The sequence below is a fragment of the Salminus brasiliensis genome, chromosome 1, assembly GCF_030463535.1.
Source record: "Salminus brasiliensis chromosome 1, fSalBra1.hap2, whole genome shotgun sequence".
Lineage (NCBI taxonomy): Eukaryota > Metazoa > Chordata > Actinopteri > Characiformes > Bryconidae > Salminus > Salminus brasiliensis.
The window spans coordinates 80,665,187-80,682,093 of record NC_132878.1 but is presented as its reverse complement, the minus strand read 5'-3'; the positions used below and the strand labels follow the sequence as shown (position 1 = coordinate 80,682,093).

The window sequence follows — 16,907 nt, the reverse complement described above, 5'->3', positions numbered from 1 at the left end:
GCAAAGTGAAACTCTGTAACTGAGCCTTAATCATAACTAGAAATTCAAGATGCTCACTTGACAAATTTAAAGACAAATGTTTTCCAGCTGTTGCTGCAACCTTTCTGAAGACTGCTAACTGTGACACTGAGCTCTGCTTGCATTGGCTGGTTTATGTCACCAAGATGGTATAACCTAGCCTAGCCTAACATATTTTCTGTAATAATTCCCTAGGCTTACCAGTATAGTGTTGCTGTCCTTTCTGGACCATCTCCGTGTCTGCATAGGGTGCTGTTAGCTAGCTGACGAAATGTAGCTCATTGGCCTAGCATTAGCTTTTAGCCTTTTAAGACACCAAATAACCACATTGGTCGGCTAAGTGTTAGAGTCTTTCTTACATCAGATAAATGCAATGGTCAGCTTAGCATTAACTTTTAGCCACTCCAGAAGCATGCTTGCACTGTATAACAGCATCAGTGTTTACTTCGATCGGTTTAGCGTGAGCTTTTAGCCACTATAGTATAGTATACTTCAAGCACTGGATAGCAGCATCAGTTGAATAGCATTAGTCTCTAGTCTTTTTAGCATCGCTGCCATGTTTATCCAAAGTAGACATTGCATTTAGCCTCAGAAGGATTTTGCTAGTGGGTGTGTGTAAAGTTGGGTGGCGTAAATAAAATCAGCCAAGACAATTTTGAATTGGCCCATTTTACATTTGGCCTCTTTTTTGTAATAGGCTTTCTTTTTCATGGGAGACAACAAGTGTTTGGGGTTCACAATAGGCCACTTATATGTACCAAACTCTCATTAATCAACTATGCTCAGGTTAATACAATTTTCCATTCTAGGACCCCATTAAACTTCCATCAGCCACACATTAGCCTCCTAAATCCAGTGCAAAACTAAAGCAAGCTTCAGACACCAAACTTGCATGTGTTAACCATCAACAGAAACCTGAAATTAAATATTTCGCTCAACTATCTTGTTAAAGCCTGATTTCCAGATGTCCCTAGATGTTGCGACTGACTAACTCAAGTTTACCACTACAAATAACTACAAAATCCCCCCCCCCACCACCACCCTCAGACTGCACTGAAGTGTGCACTTGCATATGTGCATCAGCAGAGTGGGACTGGATTTAGTCAGAGCGCTCCACCATGCAGGGGATTGTGGGATTTTACGGATTCCTGAGCGAAAGACTCATGTTCTTTGTCGTAACCATAGTAACACATGCATCCAGAGCGTCACCTGCGCTGTTTAACTTCTTGCTCTCAACTGGTAGACAGCGTCAGAGGTGTTGTCAGCCCAAACGCTGCTGTTCACTTCGCCAGTTGCTTTTTTACGCATGTTTGCGCTGCTCAACATCTGGGCCTAAGCTGTGCTGTCAAAGACTTGTGGCATATTGTCACCGCTTCCTCAGTCTTCAGAGCACAAGCCTGAAAGTGCAAGATTTCAGCAGTAGAGTAGACACAGATTTTCCATATGGTGCGCTATGTAGTGTCTGTGTACTGTACACACCACCTGTCAAAGGGTTTCTTAATTTCAAGGTTTCTCACCTCAAGTCAAGTGAAGTCAAGTGGGTTTTATTTTCATTTCAGCTACATACAGAGTACACAGTGAAACGAAACAACGTTCCTCCAGGATCATGGTGCAACATAGACAGTGCATACAAAATACAAGTGCAACACAGTAAGTGCGGACTGACAACACAACACAGTACAGACCAGAGAATAATAAATAATGCACGGTAGTGTGCAAATTATGCAGTGTGTAATAAATATTGAGTCCAGTGAGGTAGTAAGGTTATTAGTGCAAATGCTTTGTGCAAAAAATGCTTCCCATTTTATCTGGGGTAAATGGTTGGAGAGAGAGAGAGAGAGTGTGCATGTAACAGAAAAGACATTGAGTTGAATCAGAAGTTGAGTTGAGAATACAGTTGCAGTCAAAAAGGTGCCTAGACTAAACATAGACCCGTATCTCAGCTGGTGATGAGATGTCCCCACAGTAGGTCTTACAGTGAGAGGCTTTCCCAGAGGAAAGAACTATTAAGATCTCCTCTAGCCTCATTATGTCTCATAGACATGGTTAAATGTGAGCAATTTTCTCATGTTTCTGAGAAACAATCCTTGCGTTGGTCCCTTTTTGGTCCGACTGATCTCGCCTCTGTCTCAGTTGAAAAGTGTGTAAGATCTCTTCTTCTTCTAAAGCTCTCTTCTACATCTCTGAGATCTTTCAGCATTCTACCAGAGCAGAAGGAGATCTCATGCTTTTCTTAATTGCGTCCAGAACCTCTTCCAGTTAAGCACTGATGTTGATCTCCTCTTTTCTCACAAGGGGAGGTTTTGGAGAAAGATTTCCTAAAGCAATGAAACAATGTTAACATCTGCTTTATTTCTCCTCAGACAAGGAGAGCTGGTGGTAGAGCTGCAAAAGACTGTGATGGAGATTGTCTGTGATTACAGACTGAATCAGACGCATCCACGGCAGATTGAACATTTTCTGCTGGTGCAGGAAGAGCATCCTCTGCTGAACTTTCTTTGTGATGGAGTTAGTGTTGGTGTCCCACTTCAGGTCCCTGATGACTGTGTTTCGCAAGTTGAAGGAATTCCCAGCCATCATGGTGTTGTCAGGGCCGATGAGGGCTGTCATCTTCACTGTTGTGTATGTGCTCAATGCCAAGCTCCTGTGACTGAAATGTTTTCATGATGTTTATCTTGTGACTTATTGATTTTGAATATCACAGGGTAGATGACACATAACATGACACACATAAATCCTATGAGATCATTTTGACCAGAGTACAACTTGGTTCAGATTTTTTTTTTGAGGATTATGCATTGCTGCCAGATGTGTGTGATAAAATCTTTTTAACATCAAACAGCTGTTTTTGTATTATTCAAGATTTTACTAGCTGAACCGAAAGGTGACATCTGAAAGATATGAGCGCTGATGATGAGCTGAGCATTGCTCAAAATGTTGTAATACTGATACCGATACAGAAGCCTGGATTCCTGAATGCTGCTGTTTTAGTACCTTCTTTAAAATCTGAGAAACACTGAATTGAAAGTCATTGGGACAGCTGTGCTTAAAGATGAGAACTGCACATTACTTCTGAAGTGGTGACATTAATAACATGCTTGTGGTATGTAATTTAAACTGCCAAACACTAATTGGCTCACTGACACTTGAGACTTAAAATACTGCTAAACTATCTTGCCACAGGTAAAATCATCTAGTTGATATTTCTAATATGATATGATATGATATGATATTCTAGACAGTTTTCTAGACAATAAGGGTAACTCTAGGTCCTCTAACTCTATTCTTAAAACACTCATACCTAGAAATAATATATATATATATTGATAACTTAAAATTATAATACATTCTAATGGCCCTCGTTATCGCGCCCCTCCCCCGGGGATATTACAGGGTTACCGCCCACAGGCCCGCCTTTGTTTCCTGTTAATTTGTGTTTGATTCATGCTCATGTTGCACCTGGGACTGGGAGTATTTATGGAGCTGGCTAACGGCTTCTCTGTGCTGTAAATTGATTCTCCACGCTTCAGTGGTGTGTTCATGTTGGCTAGTGTTCTAAACTGATTCAAGAAATATATGTCTGGTTCTAGAGGCAAGCATGTTGCATCACTTCCTGCGCATGCTCCTTGGCGACCCCAGTTCACAAGGCAGTCACGGCATACTCCAAGGCTTGTGATTTTTCTTTGTCCCCTTCCTTAGTTTACCTCTCTGTTGTATCCTGCTCATCCCCTGTCGCTCCCAGCTCCTCCCAGTCCCAGGTTTGTTGTTTTCGCTGTCTAGTTGAATTTTTGAATTTCAGTTCCTAGACCAATTGAAGAATGCCATTGTCTCTAATATTGTCACATATTTGATATAGATGATATTTGATGATCTTTAATATGTTTGGTTGTAAACTAACAAGAGTTCATTTTTCTTGTATTGAAAGCATTTTGAAAAGCAAGTGCGCCCAAACTTCTGAAATTGCAGCTTATTTTGATCCAACAAGGACGAGTCAGTGGCATCACTGGTCCACCAAAGTTCAGTTCAGTCAGTGTCTATTTCCTTTCTTACTGATGCATGGAGGATTCATTATAGCTCGGGCATGGAGACACGCTGCTCTGGTACATCTCAGACCTTTGCAGAGTCTGGTGGTAATGCATGTGTAATCATTTGCCACACATGTTTCACTCTGTGAAGGTTTTCTCCACCACAGACAAACAGATGTGTCAACTTTATTTGCAATTACATCTTAATCGCCAAATTGCAGCAATCAGTGGCCCGGTTGGTTTCTGACACTTGGCTTGGCCTCAACACTGAAACAGAATACAGGCTCAGTGGCTGTGAATGGCACAGTCTGGAAATGGAAGGGTGCTGTTCGATGCAGGTGTGAACAATCATGGCTGGTTCTGAGTGAGGTGAAGGTGTGATTATTGAGGCATTTTGGAGCTGTGTGTGTGTGTGTGTGTGTGTGTGTGAGAGAGAGAGAGAGAGAGAGAGAGAGAGAGAGCGAGAGAGAGAGAGAGAGAGAGAGAGAGAGAGAGAGAAGCAGCCAGCCTACAATATGTGTGGATATTCCAACTGGAACGTGCATTTCAGAAGACTTCAGCCACCCTGGAGACCCAGAAAATGCAGCATATGTGGCTTAAAAAATGTTAAAATATGATCTTTTTCATTCAGTGTGTTCATAATTAATAGTGTTACATAATTAATAATGTTTATATGTTCCATATGTTCTGTGTTTGTGGTACACTCTTACAAAAGGGGATTTTATTGATTTTGTAAAAGCCTGGTAAGAAAGTTCTTCACTGATTGGTGGAAAACCTTTTGCAGATGGTGAAACACCATCAACTATAACCTTTACTACCTACTATTGAGAAGGTTTGCCTTGTGCCACCACAACAGATACAACCATTCGAGGCATGGACTCCAAAAGACCTCTGAAGGCATCCTTTGGAACCTGGCACCAAGATGTTAGCAGCTAATTAAGTCCTGTAAGTTGTGAGGCCTCCATGGATCATATCAATCATGACCAATGAGCCTTAAGTGTCTATGACTCTGTTGCCCACTGAACTGGCATCCACTTTTGGTAGGTACTGACCACTGCATACCAGATAAACACCACAAGACCTGCCTGATGTTTTGAAGATGTTCTGACCCAGAAGTCTTTCACAATGTAGCCAACAAAGGGTTTGTTAATAAATCCAATGGTTCTTCATGGAGCTATGGCAACTCAATATACCAAGTGAATACATGGATCGTTCTGATTCGTCATATACAAGGCAATGTGGTTCTTTATAGAAGCTAAAGAAGTTCTATATGTCACTGAAAAGGGTTCCACTGTTGAGTCAAAAAAAACTTTTTAGTACTATAGAACTCTTTTTGCAGTGAAATGGGGTTAGCTGGTATTGCTATTGCATTACACAACATGATTTTGTCACCCCAATAGTAATCTAGCTCCCATAGCTGCACATCTAACTTCAGACGTCAGTTCACCCCCTCCTGAGCCAAAACTACATCCTTAGTAGTCTTATAATTACTCCTAAAACCATAAAGGTAGAAAGTACTTGTGACCACAAAAGATCTAAATGTCATATTAGCAATCTTGCTATCTCTCAGGCTCAGTCAGGGCCACTCCTCTTGCTGGATTGTGAGAAGAAGCTAACAGCTATGTTTGGGAGAGGGCCAATAAAAATTGCTTGCTGGATAGATTTTTATCATCGATGAGATCCAAAGTTCTCCAGTCAGCGCACAAAGCTCCACACTTTACATCTCATTTTGGGCTGTGTTCTGTTTCATTTGGCAGTAAAACAGATAGATTTTAATTAGCCTCTCTGCTTTAATTAAAACAATAAGAGGAGAAAGATCGAGGCCCGGTGCCAATATAGCGAATCACTATCGGGTAGACTTCATAATTGTGCAGGCTTCGAAGCATCTCGTGGAAAAGAAAGAAAAAAAAACATTAATTCAGTTCAATTGAAAGCCAGCAGGAGCCAGATGTTTGGATAATTAGATAATAATCAGCAGGAGAGAGATGGGGTGTTTTTTTAAGGGTCAGCCATGGGGAAAAATAACACAGTGTTTTCTATTCTGCAGAAAGAATGCTGCACGTTCTTAATTGCTTTTCAGAGTCTGATTCGTCTCTGACTCTTGAAGGACTGCCTTTCTGCCGAACTCATAAATCTTTTGATTAACTTGCTTCATGCTTGAAATCTCTTACACAACACATGCACGAACACACATACACACACTGACACACTCTCCTTTAATGCACACAAGCTTCGACACACAAGCTTCAATCAGCAGCTCTCAGACTTGAATCACAATATGCAAAGGCACAAACTCAGGACGGTCACAGCTTGCTCAACAAGAGACTCTCAACCAGGGCTTTAATCAGGCCTGAAATTTTGAACCGTAGCCTAAGAACATTTTGCTTCAGTCCAACCTGACCTATTGCACCACGTTTTGAATCCAAACCATCAAAAATGATCTGAACCCAACTGTAGTCTAACATAATCCTATCCAAACCAGCTATAGATTAAAAACACTGTCTAAATCCGACTGTAGGCCGACAAAATTCTGTCTGTACTCAAATCAGATGAACTTAAATTATATAACATTTATTGCCACATTACGTTAACACAGGTGTAAAGGTGAGTTAGAAACGTAGACACATAGTCCCTTACAGTAGTAAAAACACAAATAAACAAATGTATATATATATATATATATATATATATACATACAGTGTATCACAAAAGTGCACCCTCACATTTCTGCAGATATTTAAGTATATCTTTTCATGGGACAACACTGACAAAATGACACTTTGACACAATGAAAAGTCTGTGTGCAGCTTATATAACAGTGTATATTTATTCTTCCCTCAAAATAACTCAATATACAGCCATTAATTTCTAAACCACCAGCAAAGAAAGTGAGTACACCCCTTAGTGAAAGTTCCGGAAGTGTCAATATTTTGTGTGGCCACCATTATTTTCCAGAACTGCCTTAACTCTCCTGGGCATGGAGTTTACCAGAGCTTCACAGGTTGCCACTGGAAAGCTTTTCCACTCCTCCATGTTGACATCACAGAGCTGGCGGATATTGGAGATTGTGCGCTCCTCCACCTTCCGCTTTAGGATGCCCCAAAGATGTTCTATTGGATTTAGGTCTGGAGACATGCTTGGCCAGTCCATTACCTTTACCCTCAGCCTCTTCAATAAAGCAGTGGTCATCTTAGAGGTGTGTTTGGGGTCATTATCATGCTGCCCTGCGACCCAGTTTCCGGAAAATATACATATACATATACATATGTATATGTATGGATATGTACAATATACAATATATATATATATATATATATATATATATATATATATATATATATATGTTATACATACATAATACACACACATTACTGCACTGATTAAAATGTACAGGTTTAGGCAGGTTTTGGCCACAGTTCCAGTAAGTAAGTGCAGGGTGAAGAGTGTGTTTGTATGAGGTGGAGGTGTGATAAGACCACTGGACTGATGCACTGTACTACTGGCTGTTCAGCAGCCTAATGGCCTGGGGTTAGAAGCTGTCTCAGAACCGTCTTGTTCTGGTCTTCATGCTTCTGCACCTCCTGCTGCTGGGTAGCTGTGAGTGTATAAATCCAGAAGGTTCAGAATCTGAACCCCAATGATGAGCTGGGTGGTGTGCACCACCCTCTGCAGAGCTTTCCACTCAGGAGCGGTACAGTTCCCGTACCAGGTGGTAATGCAGCCCGTCAGAATGCTCTCCACAGTGCAGGTATAGAACGATTCATACCAAACCTCCTCAGCTGTCTGAGGTAGAAGAGGTGTGGTGTGTGTTGTGTGTTCTGTAAGTTCCTCTGTGATGTGAACACTCTCTGCTGACCCCCTCCACAGTGGTCCCATTTATTAAGGTATGGCTGTGCACTCTGCCCTGCTTCCTGAAGTTCACTGTCAGCTAATCTCCTCTTTGTTGGCTGCCTCATCGTCATTGAAGATCAGGACCGATTTTGAGGTGTGATCAGTGAATTTAATGATGACATTGGAGCTGTGTCTGGCTGTGGAGTCATAGGTGTAGAGGGAGTACAGGAGGGGGCTGAGCACGCTGGCCTGGGGGGCTTCGGTGTTATGGGTTACTGAGGAGGACTTGATGCTGCCCATCCTTACCACCTGCTGTCGTACCCTTGGTACGTAAGCCATGGGGGAACAATTGTGTTGAATGCTGAACTGTAGTCCACAAACAGCGGTCATACATGCTCTTTTTGTCCAGGTGGGAGAGTGCAATAGCATCATCAGTGGATCTGTTCTGCCTGTTGTCTGAGCCTGACGAGGATTCCGGCTCTCCTGTGTTTCCGGCCTGGTGGCCCAGATGAATGGTGTTCCTTCTGTGTTTGCAAACTACGGATCTGCATTTTAAAACTCAGTAAAAGTCCGGTTTGTGGTAGGTGGTAGGTGGTTGTTGATCTGAAGGTGCTAGCAATATTCAATACAATAGCAGTGACATATAGACACATATTAACAAAAAACTACCAAGGCTAGAGAGGGGGCTCACATTTACATTACATTTACATTTACAGCATTTAGCAGACGCTCTTATCCAGAGCGACTTACAAAAGTGCTTTGCTATTTACCCAAGAAAAACCTCAGCTAGTTAGAATAGACTAATAGTTCAAAGAAACCTCTAAGCTTTAGACATTACTAAACACAAGTCAATAAGGTGACCATAGAACTCTGCTATTCGTCCAAGTACTCTCTGAAGAGGTGGGTCTTCAGTCTGTGTTTGAAGACAGCGAGCGACTCTGCTGTTCGGACACCCAGTGGAAGTTCGTTCCACTTTGGTGCCAGGACAGAAAAAAGCCTGGACGCTTGTCTTCCGTGGATTTTTTTGTACTTGAAGCTGGAAGGGCTCTTGGTGTGGATCAGCTTTTGACCATTGCCATCAAGTATGGAGGGGCTGGTCTGTTCTTGGCTTTGTAGGCCAGTGTCAGGGTTTTGAATCTGATGCAGGCAGCTACAGGAAGCCAGTGAAAGGAACGCAGCAGTGGAGTGACATGGCTGAATGGCTCACAACACGGCAGCCATGCTCAGCACCATCTTAGATCATTTGTACTCAATTGTAGTCTGACAAAAGTGTCTGAACTCGACAGTAGTCTGACTGGATTCTGTCTAGCCTCAACTGCAGTCTGACAACATTCAGTGTGAATTAACTGTAACCTGACAAAATTCTGTCTGAACCTGACTGTACTCCAGCTGCATCCTAATGAAAGTTTAGTCCTACAATACATGTATCCATCATCTTAATTTATTTGTAAACTGGATAGTTTTGGCAACATAGACTAATGTTTTGTTTTTAGCTGTTTTGAAGGGCTCTGTGGACCGCCTCAATACAAGTAGCTGAAGAAGATTATAAGAATACACAGATATATTATTATATATCTGTATGCACTGTGTCCATGTTGCACCATGGTCCTGGAGGAACGTTGTTTCGTTTCACTGTGTACTCTGTATGTAGTTGAAATGACAATAAAAACCCACTTGACTTGACTTGAATGGAGGAAAAGTAAAACAGGAGTATGTGCATGTCAAAATCCATATCAATAACATAATATTTAAATGCGAATCAACTCTCAAGATAAATATTTGAGAAATGAAATCTGAAGTCAATATGAATAGTCACAGTAATGTCATGCAAATATTTTCAGGCTCTACTCTATCTCTGTTTCTTGTCCTCTAGTAAAGATGGCTGCTGGTTGCCGATGGTGACGGAGGGCTGATTTAATGGTGAGTGATGAGGCAGCTGCTGGAAGCCTCACTCCGGGAGCTGTGCTGGGAGAGTTGGGAAATAACTCGCAGCCGTTCGCTTCAGCTCCTCCAGATGGTGGCCCTGCGTCTTAGCAGAGCATGATGGGAATAGTAAAGACTTCAGCGCTGTTGGGCTGCTGTTAATATGGATCTCACAAGCATCTCCTGGAAGAGGGACAAGGGAGTGCCTATGTGTGTGCATGTAGGTGTTTGCTCATATGTGTTCAGTTGGCGTGTGTAACGGTTCTATGCAGTCTTGAGCAATTTGTCTTTTTGTATGGGACATTTTACAGTAGATACTGGTTTCAGAATACTAGATTCATATATTCATTATTATTATGATGATGATTAATATTATTATTAATTATAATCTACCAATGTTCATACAGACATATGCAGTTCAAGATGTGACAATAGACCTAACATAAATCATAGAAACACATTTATGATTTAGTCTAGGAATTTCCTGCAAGTCAGCATTTGATGAGTTTAAAGGAATAATTTGGCAAAACAAAATCACATTAACATGATTTATAACTTGACTGCACCAGATGCAGTTAATCAGTGAAGACATGTTTGGTATCTTTAGTCTGCTTCTTAAGTTTAAAGATGCTTGGCAAACACTGTACCTACACTGTCATCAATCTCATTTACATTTACATTATCTGCATTTAGCTGACGCTCTTATCCAGAGCAAGGTTACTCATATTACAGAGGTGGGCTAATGTAGTGTTAGGAGTCTTGCCCAGGGACTCTTATTGGTGTAGCGCAGCTTAGTCACCCAGACTAGGACTCAAACCCCAGTCTCCCACATGATGTGGTAGCTTACTGGCCGGTAGTGGTGTTATCTGTTGCGCCACACCATCTCATCCCACTAAATGCATGCTAGAATCTACACTAAATGCTTAACATAAACAGGCTATGCATAAAAAAATATATCATTTAAACATTTAATCTAAAGTTAGAACACTGTCATAATGTTCTGCTTTGCAGTACTATTCCATTTTCAAACTGGACAGTACCACATATCGTGCTGAGGTAAAAGTGGTTCTGTTTAGTCAGTGATGCGGGACAGTAAAGTAAGTCATACCATGTTCTAAACTATATTTATTTGCCATCAGTATGAGATTGATGACAGTCTTAAGTCCTGTATTTGTTAGCAACATTAGCCTAGTATCTCTTGTTCTAAGCTAAAGAAGCAAACTTCAGATATCAAACATGATCGAATGCATCAGCTAGAAGTGATACATCATGTTCATTTGATTTATCATTGAACTATTCCTTTGTAATCCAGTTTGAAATACTGCCAAACTGTATATTGTAGCTTTAGAAATCAATAAAGAAAATGTCAATGGAAAGTCAGTTGAATTTCAGGTAATTCAGGTAAAAAAGAAATACTTTACACCATCTAGGCAAGAGAAAAAGCAATATGCAGCGATCTGCCATAATATTAATATCACCTTCCTCCTACTGAGTAGGTCCTCCTTGTACCACCACAATACAGAACATTTGAGGCATGGACTTCACAAGACCTCTGAAGGTGTCCTGCGATATCTGCCATCAAGACGTTAGGAACAGATCTATTAAGTCCTGTAAGTTGTGAGGTGCGACCACCATGGATTGTGTCAATGAGCTTTAGAAACCCATGATTCTGTCACTGGTTCACCGGTTGTCCATACCAAAAGAAAACCCTTACAAGACCTGCCTGATGTTTTGGGGATGTTCTGACCCAGTCGTCTAGCAATTATAATTTGGCTCTTTTCAAAGTGTCTCAGATTCCTATGCTGTTTCCTTTCCTGCTTTTAACACATGCTAAATGATGATGCCTAAAATATCCACCCATTAACAGATGCCACTGTCGAGGAACATAATCAATGTTTTGCACTTCACCTGTCAGTGATGCTAATGTTATGACTGACGTTGTACAAACATTCTATAGAAAGTAACCAATTCATGAATAGCTTCAATACAATCCAGGAGTCCAAATCAGATGACAGTTAATTAAAAATATCAACATATTTATTGGACAAAATGTTCAACAGTTCAACAAGAGCTCAAGGAAACACCTCAAGCGAACATGCTAACAAGGCAAACAATGAATAGAAGCTAGTATCCAGGAATTAGCATGATGCATAATGCTAGTTTTTTCACCATGCTAATTTGAGTGTACTCACTTTCATTCACTGCAAGCAACATTAGCCAATTTAATGTAACTCCATGAATGGAATAATGACAGGTAAACAAATGACCACAATGTACAAAACTCAAGCGAATGGAACAGAAAAAAATATAGCTACAGATGATCCTAACTGAGGCCTTGGCTTGTGCAAACCACTGATTTAGCACTGATGCATTCATACACAGCTCAATCACTGGCAATATTTTGCATGTAAATGAAAAAAAATCTGACCTTATCAGTCAAAGGCTGAAAGACTGGAGAGCAGTTTGGCTGACAGAGTGTTCAGAAGAGGCGCTGTGTTAAATAGTTCATACTGTTTGTCTTGTTGAAACTGTACATGGTGTCCTCTTGAGCCAGTGCACTGCAGGCCTGACATTTAGAACAGATAAATGTACTCTGAAATGATATAGACTGACATTCAGACCTATGAATCAAATATCTTTTGTGTGTGAGAAATTGATTTGTTCTGCTGGAGAATGTTACTTAAACAGCGGATATATGCACTGCTTTGATGGTTACATCTCTGACAAATGGATGCCTACCTATTGAGCAAACCTGTAATGTGCCATTGATAATGAATAGCAAAGCTCGTAATTGGCCTGTCTGCTCAGCACACAAATACATACTTTCATAACTACTACAGATGCAAGGCTGGAAAAGCTTTACCGAATGCTGGAAGCAGACGTTATAAATTTGTAGCACACCAAAGTTTTTGTCAAATGTGGTAAACTATTCACATGTTCCTACTGAATTTCTTTAGTTGCTACATAGCATCACATTTCACGTTCAAAAGGCTACGCTTCTGAGCAGGACTCTAACGATTAGGTCGACTTGAAATCACAGTGACAAATTGCCACCATGCTATTGCTAATAGCTCAATTACATGACCAAAAAAAAAAAACATAACAGGGGTGGGGAAGGTGCACAGAAATTGTACATGGTAATGGGTCTTAATATTACTCAATTAATAGTGTAAGCGTGGAGCCAAAATTATACTGTAGCACAAGTAGAAAAGTTCTTGTTTCAAAAATTAAATTAAGTTTTGGGATTTACTTTGTTCTTTAATGGTTTAAATGCAAATAGAATGAATTTATTTTCCACCCTTGAAAAAATCTTTCCTAACAATGTGTAAAGGGAATTTTTGCTAACATTCAGTAAAGCTTATCAAACACTGCAACATTACGACATGACACATTTATAGTCGTTTTATCATATCATGGTGTTTTATCATTTTTCTTCACAGGAGTTGTAAAGCAACAATCAAACACTGAGTCATGGTGCACAGCGTAGTTTTAGTGTTACAGATGTACTGTGTGTTGGCATGTTGATGATAGCCTGCTAGCTCTTAAATGACTTTACTGAATGAACTCTTTTCTGAACTTGGCTTTGCAGTAATCTGAAATCGACTCTTCATGGCTTTCCCCCTGACGACCGAACGCTGAGCTAAAATGCTTTTTGCATCTCCCCATTGAATTATTCCCTGTTGCTGTTTCTGCTTGAGAAATGATGAGTCTGAATAGGCACATATGCTCCAGTAATTTGGCAATTAAGGAAAGCTCACATTATATTAGCAGGCGACGGGCACAGACGTGCCAGGTATTCAGATGGCAACTCTTTATTCAACAAATATTTTGGGGGGGAAAAACAAACAAACACATTACTGAAGCAAACAGGCTTTTTTCTGCCTCACTTAAGAACATGAATAAATAAATAATAATGTCTGCCATTCAATTACTGCTATCTCGACAGCAAATTAATATTTTCCCAAGGTATCATAGAGGGACCAGGTGAGCAGGAAATTCATTTGCAGCCTGCTTTTTCCCCAACAAGCACTATCCATGTATTTCTCCAGCAAACACTTCAGTTTGGCACACTTCAGTACGGTTATTAACACTGCTTTATTTTACTGAATGCAAAAAACTAACCACTAACCGAGGTGCTTGGTAGAAATGAAGTGGTGAAGGAAAAGACATCTGAATGTATTAATGGTGTGCTGACCAAAGGAGTGGTCGCTACTATAAGGATGATGCAAAGTTGTCCAGATGGTCTGCTTGGTTGTCATGGCTGTCTTATTGAAATGAGAAAAAAAAGACATCCTGAGAAAGAGTTTAGCTTTCCAGACCCGTCATAAAGCTAATACATCCTTTACATTCCATCACTTCACAATCCTCTTCTGTCCAAAGCTAGCATCAAAGGTTAAACAAGCAATCTGGCTGCTTTGCCTCAATGTACACCAGGGCTACACGATATGGACAAACGATGTGTGATAAAACTGTTAGATATGAATGTGTTTTATTGGCTCTTGGCCTAGCAGCACTCACTCAGCTTTCACTTCAGCCAAGCCTTTTAAATGTTTGACACTCTTAGGTTCTTCTGGTGCAATACAGAAACCTTTTTAAAGGTTCCATATAGAACCATCTACAAACGGTTTGCCTCCAGTCCCCTTCATCAAGCATTTAAGCATCTAAATAGTCCTTTGAGGTGTCATGGTTCTATATACATCTCATATCTCATATTAATGGATAGTAATAGTTGTACGTTGGCCTGCAGAAATCCATTCTGACTGCGGTTTGGTTAAATGAACTCTTACAAACGCTATTTTTCATTTGTAAGATACCTCTATTTCAGACTGTGATGAGTTGTGAAGTCAATCATTCATGTAATTTTTTCAACCAGCCCATTAATAAAAGCCTATCGTGGCTAAACACAACGACTACTTCGGTATATATGGAAGCAAGACTAAAAAGGCCAAAAGCTAAAGTTAGACTGATCGGAGAAGGGCCAACCAGAGGGAAGCCGAGGGGAAGTATTGCGGCATACATCAGGTGCAGAGCAACTGCAGATTTTTTTGCATTATTCAGATTGACATGAGTATTCACTATGAACTTTCTATCATTTAAAATCAGTTAAAATTGATAAAGCTGAGTATCGTTTGGTTTATTTGACTGGTTGCTCTCTGAGCAGCTAAAACTTGCCGAAGAGATCAGTGTGACAGTTGAATTCAAGACCTGTCACAGCTCAGCTTATCAGAAATTGCAATAAAATTTGAAACATCGTGCAGCCCTAATGTACAACTAACCAAAACCCAACAAAATCCACAACAGTACAAACACCCACTGACCAACTCTGTACAGTTTATACCATATTACAATCTTTTCCCAGTCTTTCTCTTTCATACCTCTGTAAATGTTTGAAATTTCTGAGTGCAATTACTGACCTCTGTTGCTCTGTTCTGTTCTGAACCAGAAAGCGAGGAATGCATTTGCTTTGAAGTGCCAATATCTTTTACATACTATCTTTGATAAACTTAATAAACTCTACACAGCGATATGTACATGATAGTTTGGAAAAATATGGAACAAAAATCCAGTCTTTAAATGTCCATGGTCTTCAAACAATGACTGAAGTGTTACATGACTTCTACAAGACCTGCTGTGGCTTAAGGGCGGAGCAAAATTAAAACAAAACAAACGTCCACCTTGGTGAGCCAGGATATTATGATGGACTTCTACACTTATAGAAACCATGTTTTCCCACGACGATCAACCCTTCCCACCACCATGAGGTTACACTGAACGGATGAACTGGTACCAACCACTTAAGTAACCTGCGTACTGCTACACTAGGCTCAAAACACTGATACATTCTACATAGTGAGGCTCCGGCACATCCAGAAGCCAATGGGGGGAATGTTCTTGGCTCCTTACTGCCAAGCATTCACATACAGCCTGTGCTTCAGCAGCTAAAGTACTGCACATGGTCAACACACTCAAAGTCAAAGATGCAAAAGAGTGATATGGGGGGAGGGAGGCGCATGGCAGCTCCTGCATTGATATTCCACAAAATAGTGAGAAAAGCTGGCCTCAGGGATCAGTATGTCAGTATATCGTAGAAAAAGAGGAGCACGTAAAATCATGACCAACGTGAAGGTCATTACATTTCAATCCATGTCCACATTGGTCATCACGGTTTAGAAGTAGCAGGTTGCCCTTAGCCTATTAGTGGCCAACTGAAGCAGGCAAACTCTGCTGAGAGAAGCTGTAGGCCCTACGTTCTGGGCCACACACACGCACAACAAGAGACTGCCTGGTCGGCACATAGGGTAAGAGAAAGGTCAGTTCCATATATAAAGTAAACATACAGTGGCCGTCTGTATGTTTTGGCATGTGTGTGTGGGGGTAGTGCTTCAATTTTGGAGTGAGAAGCTGTCACCAGTTGAAGAATACTAAATTACTACCATGAATACAAGTTCACAATTGACTGTGTAGCTGAAGTCCCATCAGTTGTCCGTCCGCTTGTGGTCCTTATCCGAACACCAGCTATGCCAAAACTAACAGTGTTGAGTCAATGGGTCACGACACCACTACTATGAAATGCTGTGTTGAGTTTTTCACAAGACGTGCTCATCCTTTCTTCCACCTTGGCTGTCTATGCTGAGTAGGAGAATGCAGTGAGGGTTCCCAGTGCCCAGTAAGTTCAGTGGTGCATCTCCTCACATCTGCATGGAGCCTCCTCCACACTGAGTTGCTTCCACACTGTGGCATGAAGTTTTTGAGCCTCAGTACTGGATCACCGATGAGTGATTTGGTGTCTTGGCTGGCCCCTGGCGGTGGATCCCTGGGAGAGGCTGTTCTTCAGTGCTGGAGGAGGGGATGGGCTTCTGGAGTGGTGGGCAATCTGACCTGTCTGGCTGGGGGTTATACCTGCACATGCGTCCCCTGCTGCGTCTGCAGGCTCTGAATGCTGGAAAGAATCTTCTTCTGATGGCCCGTCAATGCCACACCCATCTTTCCCAGCTCACTGGCAACACAAATAGGGAAAAAAAAACAAAGAAAATGAAAGTGAAAATGAGAGATGTGGAAGCGTTGAGAATTTAAGGTACCTTAAAGCAAAACAGAGTTTGCATCTTTAGT

General features: G+C 41.0%; 1 protein-coding gene across 1 annotated transcript in view; it reads right to left on the bottom strand.

Moving 5' to 3' along the window:
- Window positions 1-11,816: 11,816 nt before the first annotated feature.
- The window catches only part of ek1 (eph-like kinase 1), a 106,588-nt gene continuing 101,497 nt past the window's right edge, over window positions 11,817-16,907 (bottom strand). The window contains 1 exon segment of the mRNA XM_072690749.1: window positions 11,817-16,794. Coding sequence (XP_072546850.1) covers window positions 16,692-16,794 — 103 coding nt within the window. The 3' untranslated portion in view covers window positions 11,817-16,691.